The sequence below is a fragment of the Scatophagus argus genome, chromosome 14 (genome assembly GCF_020382885.2).
Source record: "Scatophagus argus isolate fScaArg1 chromosome 14, fScaArg1.pri, whole genome shotgun sequence".
NCBI lineage: Eukaryota > Metazoa > Chordata > Actinopteri > Scatophagidae > Scatophagus > Scatophagus argus.
Window position 1 is genome coordinate 15799718 of NC_058506.1, and position 27840 is coordinate 15827557.

General features: G+C 41.2%; 1 protein-coding gene across 1 annotated transcript; it reads left to right on the forward strand.

Annotated features, from left to right (window-relative positions):
• Positions 1 to 27716, forward strand: sept8a (septin 8a). Its single transcript, XM_046409979.1, has 10 exons — positions 1 to 210; positions 8483 to 8597; positions 8933 to 9128; positions 11854 to 12040; positions 17411 to 17572; positions 18534 to 18630; positions 23410 to 23578; positions 23743 to 23875; positions 24489 to 24658; positions 26501 to 27716. Exons 1-10 carry the CDS (start codon positions 181 to 183, stop codon positions 26502 to 26504), a joined length of 1263 nt encoding a protein of 420 aa, XP_046265935.1. The 5' UTR covers positions 1 to 180; the 3' UTR covers positions 26505 to 27716.
• The last annotated feature ends 124 nt before the right edge of the window (positions 27717 to 27840 follow it).

Below are 27840 nucleotides of genomic sequence, written 5' to 3' on the forward strand. Positions count from 1 at the left end.
CTTGTCGCCTTGCGTGTAGCCTCCCTGCCCATTTACTAGCTCTTCTCTGTCTTGTGTCCCTCTCTTCCTATCTCTGTCAGCCTAGCTTAGTAGTTTTGCAGGCTAGTACGGAGAGACGAGGGCTGCTCCCTTTCGCCTCTGCTCAGTCTGCCTAGCACACAGTACCATACATTCCTCACCATGGCTGCCACGGACGTTGACGTATTTTCGGTAAGTAAAAGCCATGACTTTCCTTGTCTTTTCTCTCCAGTTGGAAATGAAAACACTGCAAGTGCAGCCAGGGAGGGGAATGCTTGGTTGTGATAGGTAAAAGTGTGTATATGTGTGTGTTAGCTGGATATGAAGCTAAGCCTCCCCCGCTTTTGAAGCCTGTAATGTGGGCTCAGCCCAGATGGTGGAAGTGATTTCTGTGATGGTGACTGGGTTATATTTTAGTGAAGACAAATTAAGATGAAGCTGCTGTTGTGGACCGTTTTAATGTCGTGACTTCTAACGTGTGTTTTCGAATTCGCGTCTCTAACGTTGTCCATGTACGCGTTGCTGATCATATGGGTGTAACGTAGGCAGTGGCACGAACTGTCCACCAGCATCAAATGTCCACTGTTGACGTTGTTAGAAGTGGCTTCAAACACAAAACATGTAAGCATCACATCCCTGTTTATTGAATACATTAATTGTAGTGACCAGCAGCCAGCAGATAAAATCGCTGTGAAGTTGGATAGCCAACCGTTCCTATAAACTCACTGTTATGCACAACAGACGCACTTGCAGTTCTGTTTGTGCAAAACTACAATGCTGTGGTGAGCTACTACATCTAGACAACAGTAACTACACAATGTGTCCAGCCTCAGTCCTAACAAAGTGTTGACATTTTAACTTCCCGTTCAGGGGTGCAGTATTAAAACTTGTGGTTCACTTTACTGAGTCCTAATTTTAATATTTACTCATAAGGCTGTGTTAGTTTGAGCAGCCTGATGCTAAACAAGCTTTGGCCACACAGCTGATAGGCTGTGTTTCTCTCTGTGGTCTGTTAGTGATACTATCAGAGGAGAGTGGAATCTATCCTGCATTGTTTTCATGGTGTCAAGCCCTGCCGGTCAGACATGATGCTGATGGTACAGCATTGTGATGCAATGCAGGCTTAAGAGAAATACCAACAACGTCGAGTAAGGTAGTCACCTCTCAAGCACTTACATAACAAAACGTGTGTTATGGAAAACCAATATGATGGTGACAAAGCGAGGGGATTTTGACACAGTGATTAACTTTTTGGCAGATGCTTGAAGAGTTCCTTGCGGTGGTGAATTGGACAGTAAGCAGTGCTGAGTTGCAGGGATAAAGAGATTAAGAACACACACACACACAGGGCCACTCCTACCATTTACTGGTGCAACACATGTATTCAAAGAAAGGAAAAGATCCAAAAAGAGGGTGCATAAGATATTGAACGCTTGGCATTTCTTAAGTTGGGAAGGTATCCAAGAGGGATGCGGTTTGCAGAAGATAATGCAGACTTGTGATGTGAAATGTCTCTTTCAGAATACAGAATGAGACAATTGATTAATGGGAAAACAATGCAGTGAAACAGGCTAGTGTAATGGCACTGTTAGCGGCATCACAGTTGCCTGACTGGCTGACTTCCTGCCCAAATTTCGGAACCAAGTGAGACCATATTGAACAAAGTGACATGCATGTCTGGCAGTTTGTTTAAAGGGCGCGCTGTTAATTATGTGAAGCTATTGATAGAAATGTGTGGTTGGTTGTATTGTAGGTCCACCGTCAATCCCGTTTTGCTTTCAGTTCGCTTTCTAGGCCAGAGCCACATGACATGATCAATGGAGCCAACTACCCATCTATTGTTTTCATTCATTGACTGCATTAGCGTGTGTAGCATATGTAAGAGGATGTAGTTCATTTAAACGGTTATGTAATGAAATGCCCTGTAACATATTTAGTATGTGTAGTGCTTACTGACCCTGAAGAGTATTGTCTCTCCCGTGAGGCCTCCATGCATAAAATGAAATTAGCCTCATAAAGTGCTTAGACGCAATAGACAAGGAATGAGGAATTACAGTGCAAGTCACTTGCACTGTAAGACTGCAGCTTTGCTTGTCTGTGCTGAGACTTGGGTTAACATTATCTACATATGTGCTCTAGTTACAGATGTGCTTAGTGAATTCAGTCTATGTTTGTTCATTTTAAACACATTCTAGCTTTAAAAACACTTTCTTTCCAAACCTCGGCCAGTTCTTTTTCCATGTTATTCAGCCGTACGCTCCTCAGATCAGATTGGAGGTATAGTTAACTGCTGTCATCAGTGGTGTTAGTTGACTGTAGAACATACAGGCTGGAATTGCCTGGAGGTCTGCTTGTCAGATCCAATGTTGCAGATGAACAATGACAACTGAACTGCAGCTTCCATGGCGATGAGTCAATATCCAACTATAGAATAGTTTTTCAGTGATGGGTTCTGGTTCAGGATGTTGGTAAAAGCTGAATTAAGAATGTTTGTTTTGATGTCGTTATATCATCAGCATTCTTTCTGTTTTGATTCTGTTGAAAATTTTGATTCTTCCAGCAACCTTTGAACCCATCAGCACAAAGTTTGGTTTGACAGCTCAAAAAGTGCAAAAAGCACAAATTTCTTGGCTCATTCTCATCAAACTGACCTGGCTGAGACAGTTGTAGCAGGGCATAAAACCGAAAGTAAAAGAAAGAGGCAGTCATTAATCTGAGAGTTTATACTTAACCTGCAAGTTCAGTTGGTTGAGGTGTGTTTAAATGTTGATGACGAAGCCAGAAAATAAGAAACATCTATAAGCGTACTCTCAAAACAGTAAAAAAAAGCTGCTGTTATTATCTCTTATAATCACTCCTGTCAAAACGAGAAGAAAACAGGATTTACTGCATCCCAAAAGGTCACAAAATAAAATTAAATTAAATCCACTTCGCCCCATTGATTTTGTCTTTTCCAACAGCATTGACCAACAGGCATAACCAGTTGAGATCTTGAAACAAGAACGCCTTCGGTCTTATTTTGCACATGTGAAAGCTTTGACATTCATGTAAGAGAGGAAAGTCCACTTGAGCCAAAAAGGTTTTACTTCTAATCCATAAACTAAAATCTAAATGACAGAAGTGTAGACAGAGTGTAGATTTTCTTTAGGATCAGAGTTTCTTTCCTCAGTCCAGAGATAGTAAGGACACTGTATCTTTGAAAAGCTCTGTAAAGATGAGTGGGTTGTACATCTGTCTCATAAAACGGTTCCTGTCTCATCTCCCATCTGTCTCTCTCATTTTGTCGTCTTTCCTGTTGGGCATAGATTAGGCTGAGCAGTGATGTCGCCATACAGTTGTCGTGCATGTGTGCAAAACTAGAAAGAAGGCGCACACACACACACACACACGATTCAAATCAGAACCACAGAGATTTTTACTATTACAACATCAATCCTTGTGCAAGAAGCAGCAGGAGTGTGGCTATAGCAATACACAAGGGCAAAATTTGTAGGTGTGGTTAGACAATATTGGAAAAACATCTGACCAAGTGTATTTCATGTTAGATCACGTAGGCTGAGATGTAAAATGTACTAATGATAAGATGTAATAACTCGTAATGAGCATTAATCCAAATAAAAACTGGAAAAACTGAAATCTCAAAAGCATAATGTACCAGTACAAGATTAAAAGTTAAAGGACACCAAGAACTTTATTAATCTAACCATCACGGGACAGGAAGCACCAGCCACCGCATATGAAGAGATGTGATTGTGCCTGTAAGTTTGTCATTGAGCTTAGCATGTGGTCTCCTCCTCTAGATAGATTTCAGGTTGAATTATTTCCATAGTGAAGCCTCCAAACTGATTTCTGCTCTCAGCGCTAAATGAAGCGTATGTTGCTTATAGAGAAACTGTCAAACAAATGCAACAGGCTGATGAGATGTCTGATCCTTCAAAAACCAGTATTGGTATTGGAAGCCATTTTTTTTGTCATAAAATACTGTCAGGTCTTGTCAAGTCGAGGATACAAAAGCAAGTCAGGGCCATTGGTGTCCATGAGTGTGGCAAGTTCCACCGGTAAAAAAAGGCAGGTAAGCAGAACAAGAAAAAAAAAAAAAGAAAAATCTCAAATTATTATTTTTAAGAGCATAAGAGCATGGTCACTTTCAGTGTCATTGTGTGAAATTTGGAAATTGCAGTCCATTAAAATACATTCTGCAAAGTCAATAGGATAAAAACCTGATAAACTCATTTGTCCCCAGTGAAGTCAAAAACATGACTCAAAACAAGACACCAATTAAACTTTTGTTTTTATTTGACATGCTCCAAAAAATCAAAAAGCAAAACGCTGTGAGAGCATAGAATACCACCTAGTGTTCAATCTGGCCTCTTTAAAATTCAATGTGAAAGCCAGACATTTTTTAAGGGAAACAAGTTCTACACAAATCCTACTTCAAGTTATTGTAAATATTTGAAGCCTTTTCAAAGACCTTTCCTCTGTGTATTTCCCCACACACAAACATCAGCTGCACCGCTCCGTGTGTGTGTGTCAGTATGTCAGGTTGCTGCTGTCTGTCAGGTGGAGGCTCAATGAGGCAAACACAAGTCAGACACAAGTCCGATGGGGAAGGAGGCCAGAAGGCGAGAGGGAAGCTGAGGAGTGGATAGAAAGACAGCAGGATGGAGGAGGATGGTGGAGGGTGGAGGGTGAAGGGGGGTCTACATCTGGAGAGAATGACTGACTGATTTCAGGTTTTATGCGGACTGTTCGCCAAAAATGTTTCTGTGAAGTGTTGGGTGCTTAAATCCGATCCGTGTATTTGTCAGGTTGGGTCTTCATCACATATTTATCTAAGCTTTCAGAAAGCTGATATCACAGCTCATGTCTTTCTTGCGTCATTCACCCATTTGTGTGATGTTTGAAATGCTTCCGTGCGCCGTATTGAGTCGCAGTTTAAAGGCTGGACAGTTTAAGATGAGTAGTTTGCAAACTGAGATTTGTTGCAGAGTTTAAGGTGGCAGGGTGGAGGGAGAGATGTGAGGCCCAGATTGTGGGTGAGGTGAAATGACAGGTACATGCTGGCATTCGAAAAACAAGTTTGACCTGTTGGCACGGTCAACAGTGGGAGCTGCAGCAGTGGATGTTACACACAACCTGTGGAGGCAGTTAAGGTACTTAAGCTGCTTCTTCATGGAGTCATAACCCAGTCAAATCTGAACACATGAACATGGGACGCGCATTTGTAGATTCAGCGTGACTTATATTTCTTGAGAATATTGTTATCTTCCACGTACAATGTTACAATGTGAATAAACATCCATGAATCCACTGAGGAATCAAATAGTCACTCTTAATAACTCTAGAACTTGACTGGAAAATAGTGTTTTTTATCAGTCATTTAATCAGAAGCATAATGGAAGGATTAATATGCGGTGAAACAATTAATCTGCAACGTAGCAGTCTCTTGTGCTTCGTGCTTGCACTCGTGCTTTTCGTCTCTGTGACATTTGAAAGTGTCTTTAAAAAGAGACGCGCCGCTGACAGAAACAAGCCCACTGCAAACGCACAGCATAGTGAAGCAGCTTATGTGGTTCGCGGCTCATTTCACTTTGAGCCACCTGGGGCCCCTGTGTGCAGCCATTTCCTGTTGGCCTGGTGATACATTGGCCTGGGAACTTTGTTGTTTCCTCACCCGGGGACAGTTAACCAGAAGCTTGTCATTCTTGTCATTCTAACGCTGCTGCTCTTCTCTGAACTAGCTTAGACTGCTGGTTGTACCTCCTTAGCTACTGACTTAGATATGGATGCTTTCTGCTGCTGTTCTTGTTAAAACATTTATAATATAGTGTTATCATTTTGCTGCACACTTTTCAGTCATCTGTTTTAGACATTTATTTTAGCTCTCTGTGGTACATGCCTGTGCTTAACAGACATAATAGTGCCATCAAGGAAACAATTTTCTGTATAATGATTATTATTTTACTTTGGACGCTGTGAATATATAGAGTGTTTTGCAGTTAAGCATACTACGTCAAGCACACACACACACATTCAGTAAGTTAAGTTACAGCTCGGCAAGTTTGTGTCCACGTCTGATTCTGAAATATAACGATGTTGGTCAGGTCTGCGTTCTCTTTTTGTAGGCCTCAGTCCCAACCTCATCTGCCTCTTTAAGATTCACACACAAAGACTGGACGTGATGCTGACAACTTGTCTGTTTCCGTGTAGGATGTCAACCTAGAATTATCTCATGTGTCGGGAACTCTGTTATTTTTCTGAATCTAAGAGTTTTACCAATGTGGTTTGGTATGGTCTGGAGCAGTTTCAACAGAGGTTTACAAGGTCAAACAACTGAGTGTGACACAAGCTTGCCCCTTCGGCCATACTTCTCTGAAGGCCCAGATATGTACTGAACAGGCACAGTCAATTCACCAAAGAAATCCTGTGATGTGACGTGTAAATTTCCAAACTTTCACAAAAATGTAGTAAAGGTGCCCTTGAGAAAGATACCTAATCACCAACTGTGTGCAGTTAGACAGCTGCCACATGTAAAACCGAGGAGTTGATGGAACACGAGTATGCAGGCCTTTATTTATCTTTCCCTGGATAAATAAAGGCTAATATAAATGGCCGTCTTCCTCCTAACACAGCTTAGGAATTCAGAGTGTCATTGCATCGGTTTCTTTCCAGGCCCGATACCAGCGGTCACACCCTCCCTCTCCAACACTCTATCAGAATATCTCCACAAGCTTCGTTCAGCACACTGAACACCACAGGAAAGCATTAATGTTGTTTGACAAGCTCTAAGTTTACAGTGAGTAATCAACAAAAACAAGGCCACTGCCTTTTCCTTTGTAAACCTGCTACTGAGCACCGCAAACAACACACTCATTTAGCTTTCACTCAGACCCAAAGGAAGCAAGGGCTAGATCTTGTCAAAAATTAGATTTCACGAGCTTTACACATTATTTATTCATGCCATGTGTACCACCTCACTTAAAGGACAAGTTCACAATTTTTAAAGCTTGTCATCAATCAATAATCAAGTGCCCATATGAAAATGAAAAGAGATTTTAATGGCTGTTCCTCTGATTGGTGCACTGTTGCTCGTTATCCATGAACACATTGTTCCATAAGGAAACCACATCTGTTTAAAATGGGAATTTTCAAGTTTCTGATTCTGCTGCCACTTGACTTGCCATGAGAAACTTTTCCTGAGCTTAGCAAGATGTCTCACAAACATCACATTTGCAGAAACACTTTAAAGCATTTACAGCTTGTATTGATTTTTTTTTTCATTTCATTGAACATGAGTGTAATAAGTGTGCTGCAGCTCAGCTCAATATTGCCTAGCTTAGCTCATGTCAGATTACCCCGATGGTGTTGCCTGACACATTAAGTCCTGCTTTTCTTCCTCTGTACTGAGACCTGTGCACGGACACACATACGCTCATTCTTTACTGCGTGGTTCAGCCAAGTTTATAACTCATCTACAGTGCATAGGGAGCTTCCTCCCCGCTCCTCAGTTGAGTCCAGTACAGTCGGGTTGCGTTTGTCTGCGCTTTGCTTCACTCTCGGGCTGCCTGTGTTCACTGACATCAGCCTTCAAGTATGCAGTCCTTCGTGGCTGAGCCAGACAAGCTCGGGTGGCCCCATTCATCTCAAGGTGCTGTCTGTCCCCCCTCCTCTACAGCACTAACACTCTCTCTTCTCGCTGGCTGTCTCTCCTTCAGACAAGATGGCTCAGATAAGGGAGATCAAAGGTGAAATCGCTTACAACCCAATAGTTTTGTCTGCCTGTCTCTGTGGCGGTAATCTTTGTTCTTTTACTTCCAGGATGCTCTCTCCTAAATGCACCCAGATTACAGAGCGGGCCGCCTGCCTCTGTTTGCAATAATGTGCTGTAGCATTGATGATTTTTGGATTAGTTCACAGGTTTGGTTGTTGTAGCTTGTTGCACTCAATTTGAATTGGAAAATTAAAATAAATGGGCGTATAGCATGTATTCACGTTACTTGTGCTATTTGGCAGTGGTGGAGTTATAGAAAAGCTCTGAAAAGTTTATTGTCATGTATCCCAAAGAACTAAATTTACAACTTCAGGTTACATGTTTCTTAGGCGACTTTTATTCCCAATTAACAGTGTTCTTGTCTTCCATAAAACTTTGAAAGAGGTGATTTCTCTGGTTCCTTCTTATTAAGTGTGTCTTTTCTCCGTGTGGAAATGTCTTTAGTTCCTCATGCTTGTCAAGGATTATTCCCAAAGCTCATCCTCACTGCAGGCTCTGATTGTCCAGCTCGTAATGTTAGGCGATGGGTTTTACATCTGCAGAATGCACAGAGGGTCTTTCATATTCATTTGCATAGGAATGTGAAGGCTTCAGCAACCACCTCTTCCTACCTCTGACTAATGTCTTCCCCATGTGTGTTTCCTCACATTGCAACCAGGCTTTCAGTGTTTTGTTTTGTTTTGTGTCTCTCAGAATGAAGAGAAGCGTAACCTGAGTTTGGGCGGCCATGTTGGATTCGACAGCCTCCCTGACCAGCTGGTCAGTAAATCGGTCACACAGGGATTTTGTTTTAACATTCTCTGTGTAGGTGAGTACCAAGCAAGAGCATGACATACTGTGTCATAATATCGTCTACAGCTGGAAACTCATAGAAATGCCGTGCTGTAAATACTGTACATTTTCCCCTCTTTTTTCATGATTTATTTTCTTCCAAACAACATCTTTAACTACAGCAAAACAGCGACGTTCTGTCGTTCTTCCTGACTTCAAAAAAAAAAAAAATGCACAGGCCTCCCACTTGTGTTCCTGCAGTAAAAACCTCATGTCTGAAAGCTGATGAATTACTCCCCGGTGACCGAGTAATTTAAATGTCTCTCTCTCTCCCTGTCCGTCACGTCTCTCTCCACTTCCTCCCATCCGCAGGAGAGACGGGTATCGGCAAGTCAACGTTAATGAACACGCTCTTCAATACCATGTTTGAGAACGAAGAGGCGAGCCACTACCAGAACGGTGTGTACCTTCGGCCGCGAACGTACGACCTGCAAGAGAGCAACGTCCACCTCAAACTGACGATTGTTGACACCGTTGGCTTCGGTGATCAGATCAACAAAGAGGATAGGTGAGGACGGTGATAATGATAATCGGTGATGGTAAGACTGTGACATGATTAGATGGTTGACATGTCACCTATATTTCAGTGTGAGACTGTTGTAGTGAAGTCATTCGAGAGGTGTAAGAAATACTCCTTATCCTTAATCCTGATCCTTAATTTAAGTGCCAGTACAACAATATAAAAAGTCCTTCATTCAATTATCACACTTAAATAAAAGTACAGAAGTATTATTGGCAAATTGTACTTAAAAGTATCAAAAATAAAAATACTTGTTATGCAGTAAAAAGGCCCTAGTGAGCTATGTATGTATTAAACTGTTTAGTCTTAGACTCTTAGTATTGAAGCATCAATGTGTAAGCAGCATTTTACTGTTGGAGCCGGCCAAGCTATTTTTAGTTTTAACACTTACTTTATATACAGTTATGTAGTGCACTTCGTTGGTTCCCAAACGAGCAGTCAGACCACAGTAAATGGTTACAATATAAATCTGAGGGGCCGTGAGATGATTAATGGGAGACGAAAGAAGAACAAACTCAATTCTGCTACACTAATTTGTATTCATTAGTCGGAGCTTTCTCGAATATTTGCTTTTTATTTTTGTGAAATATACCTCTCTGAACAGTTAGTTAAATGAAAGCATGTGAGAAGTCTAGAGGGGTAATGTCTGGTTGGTGGGACTGCTAATAACTCACAGAGAGCTGAAACATGACAAGGGGCCTCAGCTACACTGCTTTATTGTAAGTTTTAACAAGCGCAAATGGTTGGGAACCTACAGTTTAACCTTCTAACAATGCGTCGTATTTTATAAGCTTGTGTGTTTTTATGTAAGATGTAGTGGGTAGCTCCGTTGTTGGTGACACTAAGCAACAAATTTAAGCCACTTTTGAGCAATACTTCTATACTGTGTATAAGAAACCCTGGCACATGTCACCAACAGTGCTATTTACTGCATCACGGCTGTTTTGGTATTTTCTGATGAACAGTAGTCATTACACTGTCGTATGAGTCAAGTTCCATTCATCTTCTCGTACGCGAAACACTTGCTTCGGCGTGTTTTCCATTTGACTCCTTGACGGATTTTCCCGTCAGTCCTTTTTCAAACCCTCCTCTCTGTTTGCAAGATGACAACGCAAAAGTTTTGACCAAATTAGGTCAGTTCTGTCTGTTGGGATATAAATGAGAGAAACAGACACAAGCGAATATCAGTCCAGGTTTCCTGCACATTTTGCTTTTCCCCATGGGATGGAAACGAGACGAGGTGGGATAGCAATAAAGAGGAAATAGTTGATTTTTTTAAAATTTATTTATCTATTTTTTTTAACATTCAGCTGCGAGATGGAGTGTTCTTGTTGTGACCTAGCCAGCAAGCAGCAGCACTCTCACGCCCTCTGATAGCAGCTCTCACTGTAGGCTGTAGAAGCCAACATGCTGAACGGACAGACCCTGCAGTGGACTGTGAATGCTCACTGAGAGAGCTTTGAAAGGTCGGAGTTGGTGCATTCCAAGACTGAGGATGGATGTGAAGGGAGACGGCAGATAACTCGAAACAAACGTGGTGCTAACAGAGGATATAGAATAGGTTTTATTTTACTTATGTCTCGGTCCGAGCTGTAAAATACAATGTGAGAAAATTTGCTGTTGAGAATTTACCATTACCAGTACAGTCTGCTGTTAATTTATGCAATTAGCAGTGATATATGTGAAATATAGTGATGTTTAACAGACGGACACACAGTGAAATAGCTAGCTTTTAAATTTAAATGTCGGTCTCCTTATACTGTTTAAACTATGCATCTTGGGCTTGTTTCTTTTAGGCACCTCAGAGTATGTTCTCGCACTTTGGTCACTTTGAAGCTTTAGGAGTCTTTGTGACCGATGTGATGTCGTCATCACAAATCTGTAGCCAGATGTTTGACAGTTGTTTTCAAACATGTGAAAACAGAAGTGACCCTCTCTCTAACCGCTAAGTTTGTACCGCCTAAATAAAGCAGCATAACATAACACACATACATAGTCTGCGTAAAACAATTTTGAGGCATTAATTAGAGGCGAGGTTGGTGGAATTGTGGAAAGCGGACATATTAATTGAAATTCAGATTATCACAACGGAGACGCGTAGTCTCACTCTGCCGGAGTGGAGTCATGAGAACTAAAGTATGACAGAGAGATTTGTATCTGTGTTGACTAATAACCCACAGCCTCACATGAAAGAGGCATGCAGTTCATGCTGCTATGATGCAGTTTATTAAATATGCGGATGACTTCCAAATGGTGTCGTTCCAATTGATTAAACTAAGTATTGTGCTAAATTTGACGTACCTTACTGGTCTTGTTTGTTTAGCTCCACAGGCAAAAACGCTTGTCAGCAAACAACAAAACTTGGATGTTGTCATACTGCACATTCCCAATTTCTTTGATTTAGCTGTGAAGGCCTTCACAGCAGTGTGTGAGAACAGGAGGTTTTGAAGCCTCTGTGATTTGTTTCAATCAGACTCCCATAAGCTGAGCACAAATTTTCATGCAGCACTAAGCTGTACAGCTCTAAGCTGAGATCTTGGCGTAGAATCAGATCGCACAGTTATTGAAAACATAACTGTCTCGGTTCATTTCCCCAGTGACAAGTCTGTATTTCCTCCTATATTCATTACCAATGCATGAATAAGAAGACAAATATTTATGCTTTTACCCACAGACATAAATCCTGACAGTTCCTCTTTGTCTGTCTCCACAGTTACAAGCCCATCGTCGACTACATTGACACTCAGTTTGAAAACTATCTCCAGGAAGAGCTGAAGATCAAACGCTCGCTCTTTAACTACCACGACACCAGGATCCACATCTGCCTTTATTTCATCGCCCCAACAGGACACTCCCTCAAGTCCCTGGACCTCGTCACCATGAAAAAGCTGGACAGCAAGGTACACACAACTGACACACAAACACACATTCGCACAAACACACATGTGGTCCTCTCCTTTGCACAAAAAGCACACACGCCCAGTGGTTTCCCCATTGTCTGCAAATAAGGATCAGTGTTGCTGAAATTCGACCTCCCTTTCACGGTGGCTGGTGTGCGTTTCACTGAGATGTGGAGATCCCTGATCTTTTTGCTGGGGTTCGGACTCTCGGTCTCCAGAAAGATTAAAAGGAAAAGAACACTGCAGTGAATGTGCACGTTTCCATTTCAGGGTGTAAGGTTTCAAGAAAAGTTGACATGACATTCTTTGGAGTGAAGCTGTTTGGCTGTTAGTGTGGAAAAGGTTTAGACTTAAACAGCCCAGAGTTTGGGGAAGATATGCCATATATGAGGCCAAGTAGAAATGTTAGATTTGCTGTGTTAAAGTCCATTCCATTTCCTGCCTGCTCATCTGTAATGTGATATGACATATTTTCAGTTGATGTGTTTACAGGTCAGCTGTACTCCAATCAATAGTCACATTCAGAACCACATTGATCGGTGGCTTTGTCATCGCTCTGGTGCGAGTATTACTGCACAGATTTATTGGCCCGTTGTGTTTGTGTGTTTTAACGCTCATCTAGTGACTGCGGTGAGTGCAGACACAATCACTAGATAACTGGTGGAAATAAATCTCCTCACAACAGCACTTGGAAGGGTATGGGTTGATTTTTAACGAGGAAGAACAGAGTTACAGAGGGCGTGTTAAGTGAATTTTAAGTTCCAAGTTGAAACCATGTTTTGTTTAGATTTTGTTGTTTTTTTTTAAATGATTTTATTTAGTGCTTTTTGAAAACTGCTCAGTGACATACACAGCTGAAACCATTCGGTGTTTTAAATCTTGATTTTAAAGTGTAGGAAGTGTGGGATTGTGGGAAATGTTCCTCAGAACCACATACGTTCACAAAATCCAGAAGAGAAGGATCCACAAAGGCAGTTAAAATTCAAAAGTGAAAATTTGTGCATCTTCGACTGCGTGTGTGCTTGTCTGACCTGAGGGCGAGAAGGATTATACTGACATCTCGGACATCTGCAAGCTTGTAAACCGAGAAAGCTGCATGTACTTGACTGTTAGATGATAAAATTGCAGAGTCCTCTTGGTGTCAGCTGGAAAAAAAAATAGCCATGTGTAAATCTGTACTCTTGGTTTACAAATAAGCTTGTATGGTTTATAAACCATGCAAACAGATTTACATTGCTGTTTTCTTTCCTCTCATCAGGCCCCAGGTGGTGTCAGATAACATGCCATTACTATCTTTTATGTTAACATGTTTGCATTTGCTTGGGATTTGTTTGCGCTTGTTTACATCCTGTCATGACACCTGAAGGTTCACTTATGAGGTTTTGGTGCAACAGTCAAACTGATTTACAACACCATGACCCCTGAGGAACTTTTACACATGAATACTGACGCTGCTGGGGTAGGAAAGACCGAGGTGGCGGCTTTAGCTCTGCTCATGTCTGGTGACGCAGTGATAATGAATCCAGAGCAAAGCAGATGGTCAGCTTGTGATCAAACCCTGCTGACTTACCTTTGCCAGCTATCAACGCCAAATGGCTCCTGATACTATTCAAAAATGATGACCGGATACTTCAGCCAACTGTCACTCTCAAGGGATGGTGAATAGTTTTATGAGGACTTGAGAAAAACGGATTTTCTTGTTGTTAGTGAAAACAGTGGAGATCTGAACTAGGTTTCATAGGTGTCGGTGATGTAAATGGTGATTAGTATTTTGACTGTTTATTGAGTTTCTTATACTTTGTAATTTATAAGACCAGCAGCCATGAGCAACAACAGGAGCATTTCTGTTTTCCTTAATTATTTTTATGAGGAAACTAGATTATTGCACAAACAACAGCGAGGACTTCACATGCAAAGGGCCAAGATCCAAATTCAGCTCTTTTCTAGCTGTGAGGCGACAGCGTTGACCACTGAGCCTCTGTGCTGTCTTTACCAGCCAACACAGCGATCAAAACCTGGCAGCCTACATTTGCCAACTGTCTCCGCGTATCATCCAAACCACCGCAGCATACACGGCCAATTCTCTATACCCGCTGCTTTGAAGCAAGGCATGGAAACTTACCTGAGCTATAGCTATTATCTTTATCCCAGTATATGAACCACAGCAAAGCGGTTAACGGGAGCTAATTGTTTCACTTCCTATACTATCCCCTAATTTAAATAAAGCAGCTTATCTAATCTAAATCTCCCCATCCATTGATAAATACCAAACTCTACTTTTTGTGAACCTGCAAGGGGCGTTTTGGTTACACGCAGGCGTTTTTCAGCTACACAGTGCCAGAAAGTGATGAAAGCTTAAAACAACAGCAATGTTGTTGAATAGCGCTGCTATTCAAAATGATTTACAGCATTGTGAGTCAAACAGTGGGTGGCCATGGTGAGCACCTTTCTGACCTCCATGGCTCCATCCAATCTTTCCACTATGTGAAATATGACCACTGTTTTATGTGAAAGCAAGCCAGTGTTGAGTGAGTGACTGCTTTTCTTTACAAACCTGATGGGGTTGTTTATGCAGTGGTTGCGTTTTAGATAAAATAAATGTGTTGCAAGAAGTATTTTCAGTAGTTATTCACCACATACAAGTAGTCAGTTAGCAGTTTTATTTGGTCAGTTTCTAAGCTCTAGATGGCTACTAGTTGACCACCAAAGCTACCTACAAGCCAAGATAAGAGACAGACCAATTCACAAATCAGTTAGGACTTCAACCAATTAATATTATCATTTTTTTGATTTATTATACTGGTATACTACTAGTATACTACTATACTACTTTTTCACTGAAATGATTTACTGTTCAGCATGTAAAATGTTAAAAATACTGAAAAATGCCCTTCATATGTTTCCAGAAACAAAAGTGACAGCCTTTTTTTTCCATCCAACCACCAATTAATCAACTGAACTTTTCAACTAAAATAAAAATCCAAACACTGTTACGTCCTGCTTACAATGGACACATTTCGTTGCTGTGTGAGGTGTTTCAAGAGTGGCTCCATCTCCGTCATAGTAGAATTAAAGTCCACAGACACATTTTCATTTCTGTGCTTAGTGGTTATAGTTATAGTCCCAAAAAGAGAAGCGTTACTGTGTGTCAACATTCACTTTTATCTGGAAACTCAAGATAAAATGAGCAGAGATGTCCTTTCTGACAGATAGCCCTGTCACAGGAAAGACCAGGGAAACAGACCAGAAACAACTTTTCCCTCAGTCTGTAGAGTTGGCTGTCAAGGCTAGACAATGGTGTTTTTCTTGTACGAATCACCCCTCCCAACAGAGGATGGTTGAAGGCCCACCAGAGTGAGTGTGGCTTGTGGTGGATGAAGGCAGGAAGAGAGATAAGAGTCTGAAAGAGGTGTCTTTTGTTAAATGAAGATGTTTTTTGTGAATAGGAGGAAATCATTACTGGTTAATTATCTGATGTGGAGGATTCAGTTTGTAGAGGTCAGTCAATAAACATAGACTGATATTTCCCACTAACCTTTAAATTTACTCATAATTTGCATGATAGTCATATGTACATGTTTTTTTAATCATAATTGGTGATTTACTATTTTGAGATTTTTCTCTTTGGTTCTTTTTGGTTAGGCTTTTTTGTCTGTGTACACCAGATCAACTGTAAGTTTTCAAGTATTAGCATTTCTGCTATGACTTCAGCAGGTAAAAGAGAGGTGCACATGTCTGTCAGTCTGGCCTGCTTATCGGGACGGTCAGCTGTTGGAGCTAATTATAAATCCTTAGTGCCTGATTGCTGAAATTTTCACCAAACACACTTCTTTTGACTCATAAGTTATTTAAATGTAAGCACACAGCCATGATGCACGTATTGTCCGATTTAATGTGATTTAACACTTTCTTGGGATACTAAAAGCTCTGATGTCCAACACAACTAAATGTCCATAAATTGGCCAAGATGCTCCTTATAACTTCAGTACTTGTCTGACAATTGTCATGTTTTTATGCTTCCTTTTCTAATGATAGCTGTCAAATTTGGCATAATTTTCGATGTAAATAAATAAGTGCTTGCCAAAAGGGGATGAAGTTTTAACTATCTCACTCCATGGTAGTTTTATATTTCCTGGTCACACCCCCAAACCCCTCACATTATGAGAACTTTCAATTCTAAAAACTTGGAGCAGAGCAGTTGATTATCCCTCAAACTGAAATAAGACAAAGTCCAAGAATATGATCTTTCAATGTTAACTTTTTTCATTTTGCATTATAAATATTTTTTGACCTTACAATATGGTTCTTGCCTCTTTCGAGCCCTGACACTCTCCTCATCACCGATGTTCAAATATTTGACCTGTGGGAGATCAAAACCAAAAGTGCAGAAAATATGAAGCTGTGAGAATTTTTTTTTTAAGAATGAATTTACACGTGAGCTGTTTTATGCGGTTGGAGCTGCCCATCTGCTCCTCCTAGTTGCTCAGAACAAACATTGAGAACTGTTTGGGAATACGCTTTGGCCAGCTGGGAAAACCCAGTTTTAGGAAGTGAACAAATATCAGCGTCCCCTCCCTCCCTCACTGACCATGACAAACATGTGCTTTAGTGGCCACACAAGGCTGTCATCAGCACTGGGTAGTGATGAGTGAACTCAGTTTGTTAGATAAGAGTTAAAACATGACAATGGCTGCCCTGCTGTAAATTAATGATCCGATACAGAATGATGAGGCTTTAATTTGACTCCTAACAAGCTTCCGGCTTCTGCTCTGAGGCACACTATGGAAGCGATGAGTGAATCTGTGATTTTTCCTCCTAGTGCTCCCAGTTTAGTGATGTGGGTAACCGTACAGAGGAATGCAGGAATAGCGTGTGTTTATTTTTGCACATCTGCTGCTGATTGGTGATGGGGCCCAGTTTGTTTTCATAATCGCTGTTTGTTTTATGTATCTGTCGGGGTTCTTACCGAGCTTATTCACTGAACAGTTTCACTGCAGATGGTCTCGAGCCACATTTTCCAACGCACTTAGTTTGGTTTATGTTTTTGATTTAATCTCCATTGTGATTAATTTATCTATATTCACGGTGTTTGTTTATGAGCTGCTCACAAAGGTAAGCTAATCGCTCGAATCTGTCATTCACTGAAAACACTGTGTTCGTTCGCTGCACGTCTCATCATAGTTGAGCTTGACAGGCAAACCAGCTAAACCAAACCTTTCCATATTAAATCCCATGTATACGCTTTAAGAAAAGCAGCTTTCAATACAGGAATGTGTACACACTTTCTGGTTGACTCAACCATAAAAACAAGGACAATGCTTTTAATATACAGTACAATCCACCCCTCTCCTTTTCTCATCCTTTCCTCAGGTCAACATAATTCCCATCATTGCCAAAGCGGACACAATCTCCAAGAGTGAGCTCCACAAGTTCAAAATCAAGATTATGAGTGAACTGGTGAGCAACGGGGTTCAGATATATCAGTTCCCAACGGACGATGAAGCCGTCAGCGAGATCAATGCATCCATGAACGTAAGTCATGTTGTAAGTCATGCTCACTTGTGCTGAAGACTAGAAAATTCCAGATGCGTTTTCGCGCTCATATGAATGTGCTGAAAGTGAAATGAAAATGATTTCATACTCGAGATTTTTGATTGTCTGTACATCTGTGTGCCTGCTGACTTTAGCACCTCATGTGTTACACATCTGGTAGCGGTATGTTGACACCGTTTTAATGGTTTTAAGATGTGTTGAAAAATAATATTGTCTTCTTATCGATACATTTTGGAATCCCACACAAATCTGTGACTGCATACAGGGAAGAATGCTGCGAATGAACAATAATTTTTCTCATGGATAAATAAAACTGCATTTGATTTTCTCCCAGGCACAGTCCTAGTACAGTAAACCCATCTATTCATAGTCGGTTACATCAGCACCCACACTCACCAGCTTGTTCCTCTGAGCTGCAACCAGCCAGCTGGTTTCAACTCTCCACCTAATTTTTGAGGTTGCGTATCGAGCATGTTTTCCCCATCCTAACGAGGCGTAGTAGCTCCGAGAGCATCAAGGGAGCGTGCGTGTGTGTTTAATTACTTCATCAAAATGGGCCTCTCAGCCACATTTTGAACTTAAAAGCGAGTTCTGGCTCAGTTCATATGTCAGCATGGTTACACATCGGTTTGGTGTGGTCTGGTTGTGAAAGATAAGAAGGACTACAGCCGCAGTGACACAAGTTTCATTTCAAATGAAACGCTCAATTTCCATTTTTCCTTTTTTTTTCCGTTGTGTTGACCATATTTGAGTTCAGTGAAATATAACTTGTGAAACGGTTGCTGTGCTGTAAAGAAACATAGGAAAAACAGCTCTTAAAGAAGAGTAACCCAGGAGATGGACAGAGCTGGAACTCGACTCCTGGTAACGGCTGGACTACAGTTACACCTGTGACCTTTTCACCTTTTTTTTAACGCTCTTGAAATCTTTTTTCCTGCAGGCCCACCTGCCGTTTGCTGTGGTTGGGAGCGTGGAAGAGGTCAAAGTGGGGAACAAAACCGTGAGGGCCAGACAGTACCCCTGGGGTGTCGTGCAAGGTGAGAACCGTTCGAGTTAATCAGGACGCGTGTGGGTGGGTGTTTGTGTTTCTCGGGCAAACAGAGACTGTCACAGTATTATTTTAAGCATTAAGACGAAGGGGGAGGCAAACTGTGATGCTGAAGCTAAAGGCTACATCGTCACATGTTTATTGACAGAACATTTACAGTAACTAGGGGTTATTTCAGTTGATACATTAAAAATAATGACTTAAGTACCCATGCTCAGTCCTAGTCTTTATTATGACTTAATATTTGTTTATAGCATTAATGTGAATGTGTGTAAAGCAGTGATGGGTGTTCTTTGCATTTCTGAAGAAGTACACGAGTGTTGTCCACTACTTTTTATTATTCCATAGCCTGAACAATTAATAAAGGAAAGGGAAAATAATAATATGAAAATAATAGTTACAGCACTAATAAAAACTTACCAAGTGCCACTTAAACCTACAGCGCATGCAAAAGACTAGAGGAAACATATCATCAACTTCCACCTTTCTACACTGCAAATACCATTTTATTTGTGCTATATATTCATATAATCTTTGCTACATCAAAGCAAACTTGAATGTCAGTGCTGCCATTTGTACAGAGAATGACGTTTCTGTCTGACCCTGGTGCTGGCATATACACATGTGTAGGATCTCTTTTAACCACATGCTGCTTGGCTTGAGGATTTAGTGTGGTTATAGTGAAAAAACTCAGCTTGTCATCTATCAGTATCTATTGTAGAAGATGTCTTCCTGCTCATGACAGGGTGTTGAGTGCATCCCACAGTTTGTCGGTTTATTTATACCCTCTCTCTCAATGCGAAGTGCCCTCCACATCTGCGAGTATGACTTCATGAGGAGTGACACTGCAAAGTGAAGGGCGAGTTTGTTTTGGGAAATTGCCAGTGTGCGTCTGTGTGTGCTTGTGGTGGATTATTATGTCTGTCTTTGCATGCATGTATCTCACGTTTACTTTGTGTGTGTGTGCGCGCACACGTGGCACGCATATATGTTTGCATGTGTGCGTGAGCTGCCCTTGGAGACATCACATATTGTGTCAGGGATCTTGAGATCTTTGTATTCCCACAGTTCGCTCCCCTGTTTCTTGTCATTTATAGTTAACATTTTAATTTAATAACTGAGTTGAACACGGAGTTGTGCTGCGAGAATATTATCGCTTGGATGGAAGGCACACCCTCACAGAAGCTCTCTCTCTCTTTCTCTCTTCCTTTTGCTGCTTGTGTCCTCACCCTCTCTTCCTTTCCTCTCTCCATTATCCACTGACCACTCTCATTCTCCAACCCTCAGAGGAACACTGTGCTACGCTATGGTTATTTATAAAGCCTGCTGTGTGTCTCTTGGGGACGGATTCCTCTGGACTCCATCAGTCACCGTGAAGCTATAGTCCAGTCCAAGAAGAGACAGAATAGTGCCGTCTGCAAAAAGTTTTCTGGGCTGTAAGCTCATTTCTTTGGGATTTGTCTTTATTGCACAATATGTCTTCTTTGTTTTGTCGTTGTTTCGCAGCGGTTAGACGGGTGGTTAATGCTATTTGAAAACAGGTCTCGAGGCTGGTGGTGGATGGTGATACTGTGAAGTGCTGACTGTAGAATGTCAACAATACATGGGTGTAGGGGGGAAAAATTAGTTAAATGATTCATAAAAGAACAATACGTAAACAAAAGCGTGTTCACTCTGTCCTTTTATCGTTTTTTTCCCTACTTTAATTGTTTTATCGACCATGTCCATCTTTGTCTAACAACAAAAGTCTGGACTGATGGGATGTAATACAAGCAAACCACTTTGCTTTTAGTCAAGCCTGCTTGCAAACCGATGGCTCAGCGTTCACACAACACACTTTGTCACAGTATCTGAAGACAGGGGCAGAGGAGGACACAAGTGTCAGTGTTTTACTACTTTTGGCCGACTGAAAGGAAGGCCTGTGTCAGTGGAAACAGTTTGCAGATGCCAGATGTCATATAGATGGGTTATGTTAACCTCTCGAAGAGCCATGGGAAATTTCCATGGGCTTGAGGGAAGACAGTGGGAAGACTGTCTACTGATAAAAGTGCAATTGAAGGGGGGTTCTGTGTGTGTGTGTGTGTGTGTGTGTGTGTGTGTGTTTATCTTGTCTGAGGATCTTGATGCTCTGTTATCTCTGAACTGACATTTTGCAGACCCCTGCTATTTCTTCTATGCGAGCTACTGTTTGTTCAACTGTGCACACATATTTGTATGTGAACATGGATGACATTAATGACTGACTTTGAATTTGATTCACAGTTGCTGTCTGTTTTTTGTAATTTTTTATATAAGTTATGTTTGTCCAAAATAATTAAAAAAGACAGGAGAAGATTAAAAACACTTTTCTGTTAAAATTTCTTCCAAATATTTCTCACCACACAACCAAACATTTTCAACGGCTGCTGGCCGGATTCCAATGAAATTCGGTTCCCTGAACATGAATCCTGACGACACTGGTGATCCCATGATGTTAGTTAGGTTTTTTTAAGTTAGTTAAGTTTTCATTTCTTCAGTGAAATTTCTTTTTTTGAGTATGCATGAAATGTGACAACCGTTGGATGGAGCACCATGACATTTGGTACATGCGTTCATACCTTTTGTTTAGTGATAATTTTGTGCATGTTAACATATTAAGGTGAACATGGTAAGCTGGTCATACATACATACATTCATGGTAATTTTACTTATATAACTTTAGCACTTTTGCTATCATAGAGATAATCCTGCTTGTCTGTCACTCAAAATATACTCTAGTTTAATCAGTGATCATACATGGATCATTTTTATGTTCAGATGACCAGTCTATCTGCAACATTGTGTTTTCATGCCTGTTCATTTTGCACATTTGTACATTTCCGTCGTTTTTGGATACTGCGGATTTAATTGCAGCCGTTTCTTTATTCTCCTCCATTCTTCTCTGTATGTTTCCGTTGTCATGCTGGTGCATGTGTCCCTGCAGAGCCCTGTACTCTGATATCTTGAGGGCTCAGTGCTGCAGTTAGAAGACTGGCCTTCGTTCGGTTCTCAGTGGGAGATTATTAAATGCCAAACGAATGGGCAGTTTCAGCAGCCTGCTGCCTCAGAGTACAACTCATTTCAGTTTTTAACTCCTATATAACCACTAATGATGTGTGGTTAACCAACAAAATGGAATAAAAACAAGAGTCAGTGATTCATACAGCTGCATCACTGTTAGTTTTTCATGTTGTTTTAAAATGCATTTTTTATGCCCAAAAGTTAGTCACTGCTTATTCACTTACTTTATAGTCCTATTCTAATGAAGGAAAGTCTTGTTGTGGATGTTTGGGTTGTACCGGCACTTAGGCTTTCTGTGGTTTGTGCACTGCAGGCTGCTCTCCCAACGTTTTCCTTCAGGAGAAGCTAAGTGCCGTGCTAATTGGGTTTTGTCAATATCATTACTGCTCGTCTTTACATCCTCAGAGCTCACAGCTTGCAGTGATATTTAGTGATGGGATGTATTTAACATACATCCCATCCTCCACCACAGCTACCCGGGGGTTCGTGGCATATAACTCCAGTGCCTGAAGGGCCACGTTCCTTTGCTCTGCACGTGCTCTCGGCCACCACACCAAGCTCTTGGTAGCATCTTTCTACCAAGAGCGAAATATTTTGCATCTGCATATTTTCTTCCTCTGACAACACTTCAGTTTTAATGAGTCATTCTAGTTTGTGTTCACACACAAAGGGTGTCGTACACTCTGGATAGAGCTGCGCCTAATGGTTATACTGACATCTGATATCGTATCATTCTCAATGTGTGTAAATGGAAGGAAATATTCCTAGGCCTTATTCTGAACTGTTACATGCTTTTGTACTGTCTGTCCTGTTTTGTCTTCACCAGTATAAAATAGGTGAAACAGGTATTAAATTGCATTCTATGTGGTCTTAGAAAAGATCTATAAAAAGTCCTAAATTTAACTTGGTGAACCCTGCAGAAACCCTGCAGCTGATGCATTGCCTTTTACACCAGATGATTGTTTCAATGTAGATGGGTTCAATTCACATTCAAGCACCCCTGCCCACTTGCTATTCCCACATTGACCTTTCCAAGAGCCCACCCCCCCCCCCCCCCAAAAAAATCAAGGTTTTAATTTCCACATCCCACATCGTTGCGATGGACTAAATGAGGTGATCTACAAGTAAAAGGATTCAGAATGGAAAAGATGCTAGGGGCACATTGCCCCTCCTCTGCTGTCATTCTGTCAGGCAGGAAACGCTTCCTGCCCTTTTCCCACCATGAATTCATTTAAGTGTGAGAGTAATGTTGTTAAAATTAGTCCAGTAGAAAAAAAATGAACATGAAAACTGCAAAATATCTCCCAATTTATCAGCCCCCGCTTGTTGGCAAAATGTAATCAACTTGGTTTATCTTAGTGGATGCCAAATGTGATTTCTCCAGTGTATTTTATGCAGACTACTTCACATTCCAGTAGAGATGTGGTGATTTCCTGCTTTTGAAAGAGAAATGGAGAGGAAGGGAGGGTAACAGGGTGACAGATGGGGTGTTAAAATAAGTTGGAAGGGGGTGTAAAGGACAGCCCGGCACAGAACGAAAAGCAAAGAGTTTGAAACAAGACTTGACTGCACATTTGGAGCTCTGACGCTGGCTCATTAACACAACCAAGAACAATTTTTCAAGCGTATTTGTCATCGCTTATCATGTATTGAAAATAACTAAGATGATCACCCAAACCGTAACTGTTCTTCTAATTCTGTTGTGTGTGTGGGTGTGTTTTCTCTTCAGTCGAGAACGAGAGCCACTGCGACTTTGTAAAACTCAGAGAGATGCTCATCAGGGTCAACATGGAGGATCTAAGGGAGCAGACCCACGCCCGCCACTACGAGCTGTACCGACGCTGTAAGCTGGAGGAGATGGGCTTCAAAGACACAGATCCCGACAGCCAGCCGTTCAGGTAAAGTGTGTGAGAGAGAGAGTGCACAGACAGTAAAACACACACAAAACCACCGAGGTACTCAAGTGTCGGCCACAGAGAGACTCTCCATTGTTCTGAGACAATACCTGATCTTTTCCTGTCTTTATTCACTCTCTCCCCTGTCCTGTATTTTCTCCTCTCAGCCTTCAAGAGACATATGAGGCCAAGAGGAAAGAGTTCTTGGGGGACCTGCAGCGTAAAGAGGAAGAAATGCGACAAATGTTTGTCAACAAAGTAAAAGAGACCGAAGCAGAGCTGAAAGAGAAGGAGAGAGAGGTCAGCCTCAAGTGAAGTTATGGGTACAGATGCAGCGTATTTGATGTTTAATGGTCACAGATGAGTCCACATGCCAACACTGCAACTTCAAACCTCAGGCAGGAGGTCAGGATGTTTAACTTCAGCCTGTTGAAGACATTACACATGCTGTATGCAAATCACTATGATTTTGCGTCATTTCAGTCAGTGCAATCAGTAAGTACACGATAATACTTGACAAGCTGTCCTCATGTATGAACTAATGAATGAGGTAGAGGTGAAGAACTGTACTCAAATATCATGCATTTTTAAAGTTTGTGGCCAGATCATCCTGTTGTTCCAACAAAAACTGCAGCCGCAGGCCTGAAAATGAAAAACAGTAATTCAGAATAGACTAAAAGGTTCTGTAGACCTGCAGAGTTTTGTGAAAATTCTTTATAGTTTGTCTATGGTACTGCTTTCATAATGCACCATATCAATATCAATAAATGCAGTGACCAGTCAGGTTCACGTTCCTCTTCTATCTTCAGATGTTTTTTTGTTTTTTTACCAATCTGTCCTCAAATCTCTTGTCTCTCGTTCTGTCCCCGTCCTGTCTGTCCATCCCCACTCTTACGTTGCTCCTCCCTCTCAGCTGCACGACAAGTTCGAGCAGCTGAAGCGGATGCACCAGGAGGAGAAGAGGAAGGTGGAGGAGAAGCGGAGAGACCTGGAGGAGGAGATGAACGCCTTCAACAGGAAGAAGGTGGCTGCCGAGACGCTCTCCTTATCTCAGCCCCTCAAGAAAGACAAGGACAAGAAAAAGTAAGTCAGTCCCTCCTTTCTTTCACGCTCTCCCTTTCTATAGCAGGAGGCTGCTTTTTCCAACCTCGCTCCTTTCTTGAACTAATCCTGTTGTCTACTCGTTCTGCGCCTTTAAAAGCTGAAATGATTTTCCTTTTTTGTACACTGTACACTTTGTTCTCTGGCCTCTCTCACCCCCATCACCTTTTTGCTCTCTAACCCCAGTTACAAGTCTTTAAACTGGATGTTTGCATTCTGCTGTGCCTCATCAATGAACCTTTCACTGAGTGTGCTGTGCATTTGTCGACATGTGTCCCAACACACAAGCATTTCAGCTATTATAAGGGCCTGGCATGTGTTAAGGAAACTTCCTCCCCTTTTTGTCCTGCCCAAGCTTAACATTTCCTGTCCTTTCACTCTTTCCTTTTGCCTCGCTCTAATTATTCAGAATATTCAGGGAGAAGCAACTGAGCTCACTTGCAGAGGCGATCAAAGCTCGGCTTATAAATTGGTAATGCAGAATCCAGCTCGCACAGGGCAAAGCTGATTTTCACTTGATGCTTTCTGATGCATGCACAGGTATAGCTACAACATAAGATTTTATCAATCATCATGTATATTTCACTTTACTGCAGTCTGTTATTCAGTGCAAGTTTTTGGATTTATTTTTTAATCTCCCATGCAGCCATTGGTTTGTTCATTATGACACTCAAGGTCATTATTCAGTAACTCGTCACAGTGAACTACTTTACTTTCCTGTCAAAACGCTCTTTTTATTGTGCAGTGATGCAGCGTTACAGTAGTTTTAAAATTCCTTGAATGCACCTTCAAGGAACTTTCAGCTTTTCCTGGTTTTGATTTAACAACAATGTGTAGTATGTGGCCAAAAGTATGTGGACAAACCTGTTCATCAGAACTTCATAAACAAATAGTTTTTCAAGTTTGGTGTGCAACAACTTGACTGATTTGCACAGAGCCTGCATGCCAGCCCTTATCACCTGACATCAGTTTACAACACTGATGATCTTGTGGCTGAATGCTGCAGCCAGGTTCCAAATTCACAGCGTATACTTTTAATGTTCAGGTCTTTGCTGTATACCTAATGGATGTAGTATTTTTCTGGAGCCATCTTCTATACCTTGGATGTTGGAGGTCCCTTCTCCTCCCCACCAAGAAAGAATTTTCTGAAAAGAAAACAAACAAACAAACAAAACAAAACAGGTTTTAGTTAATCTTCCAGCTGCTCTGACAATACCCGAAGCTGGTGACTGTCTCAAGGACTGGAAATGACCTGAAAACGTAAGCTTTGGACTAATGATCTGTAGTGACGTGAACTGTGCACGACTTGTAGTTAATGGAGTCCGAGTCATACCAGCTGAGGCCTGAAATCTGAGAATTAATGGAAGAGCGTGGGGCTCCACCTTGTGGATGCTCACATGCTTTGCTCTCAGTGCTGCTGCAGGAGGCCAATCTTCCATTTTGTGAAGTCGATTCTGAAAAATTTCAATTTTGCCTTTTATGTTTGTTTTATTTTAAGTCTTGGGTTGTGACGCACTTTAGAGGACACGTTCATAGTGAGACATATTCCAGATAAAATGTAGATTATACTTTCAGGAGTGATGTTTGGATAAACTGCGTCAACCACATAACTACCGTACTTCATATAGCTGTGATGTGATGGCTCACACTTGCTTTCTGCTCACTAAACCAAATGCTGCTGTTTTATTCTAACTGCAGCACCTCTTTGCTCAAACTCACCTCTATTTGCAAATTTAAATTCTTTTCATTAACAATTCATATTTCCGTGAAGAAGTTGTTTATTTGTTTGATTTATTTTGTTTATTGTTTGTCATTGTTTTCCAGTTAATTTATGGGCGCTGTATACCCTCCCACACACGACCATGGATTTGTCCTCCATCACCATAGCATCGACAACACCTGTTTCTTTTCTTTGTTCGTTTGTTTGGCTTTTTGTTTTGTTTGTTTTTGTTTTGGGTTTTGACATTCCATCTTGACATTGTGCACATGGACCAAAGACACTGAGGCGGAGGAGGAGGATGATGGTGAAGCCACAGCAGAGAAATAAAGAGTGAAAGATGGTGAGCGATAATAAATAAAAATGTTGGCTTGCCAGCAGTAGCCATCTCAGTTATTCAGGATTTTTCATTCTATGACAAGTTTTATATATATATGCATTTTGTTTTTGTGGTGATTTTCTCTTCGTTTTTGTGTGTGTGTGGTTGTGTGTGTGTGTGTGTGTGTGTGTGTGGATGTGTGTGTTTTTCCATCAGCTATTCACACAGAAACAAGAGATTTGGGCCCTTCAAACCTTTCGGGTACTACAGTGTAACACAGTGGGCAGGGCATTTGAAACCGTTCAGTCTGGTTTTTGTTTTTTTGCTTGATTTTATAGGACTGACATTTGAATTACCAGTTGAAGAGATCCGTGAAATCGAGCCGTTCCTAAAGTTTTTAAAGGTCTTTGAAAAGTTGTGGAGTGTCTGTTAACCTTTTTGTACTCATGAGAATTTAGAGTATGTTTCACCGTAGAATAAACCCCTGTGTCGAACGAGCCCACGTAATACATTTAAATAGCTTTATGTCGAGCAATAAAACTGAGTACCTGTATACTGTATATATCACTGCATAGGTACTGACAACTTAAACATAGTCTTGAGTCTCAATAAAAACGTATGCAATATTCTGGTGCTGTTTCGTATTAACTCAATAAATGTATGTGAATATTTTCTAGAGCTTACCCAGCTAAATATGCAAAAATGTACTAGTTTTTAATATGATACTATTGTAAGAAGCACATATGATGGTGTACATTGTCCGTAAGTGATGTAACTTTATTGTAAACCTTGAGTGACCACCTTGAGTGTTGTTGAGTGTTGTGACAGTGGACACAACACCAAGCCAGTATATATACACACACACATGTACACACACACACAGAGGATTCAGGAAAACATACAAGCCTCAGCTCGCTGTAGAAGAGTTTACACTCAGAGATGGAGAGAAGATAGCAGCTGTATTTACTGTCCGTCGTTGGAAATAAATGCAAACCCCCTCCCCCCTCCTGACTTTGATGTGTCTCTCTGCTATGATTTGGTTGATGATATTCATCCAGGAGGGAGATGAAAGTGAAACACAGGCAGGTGAAGACACTTGTTCTCACACACACACACACACACACACAC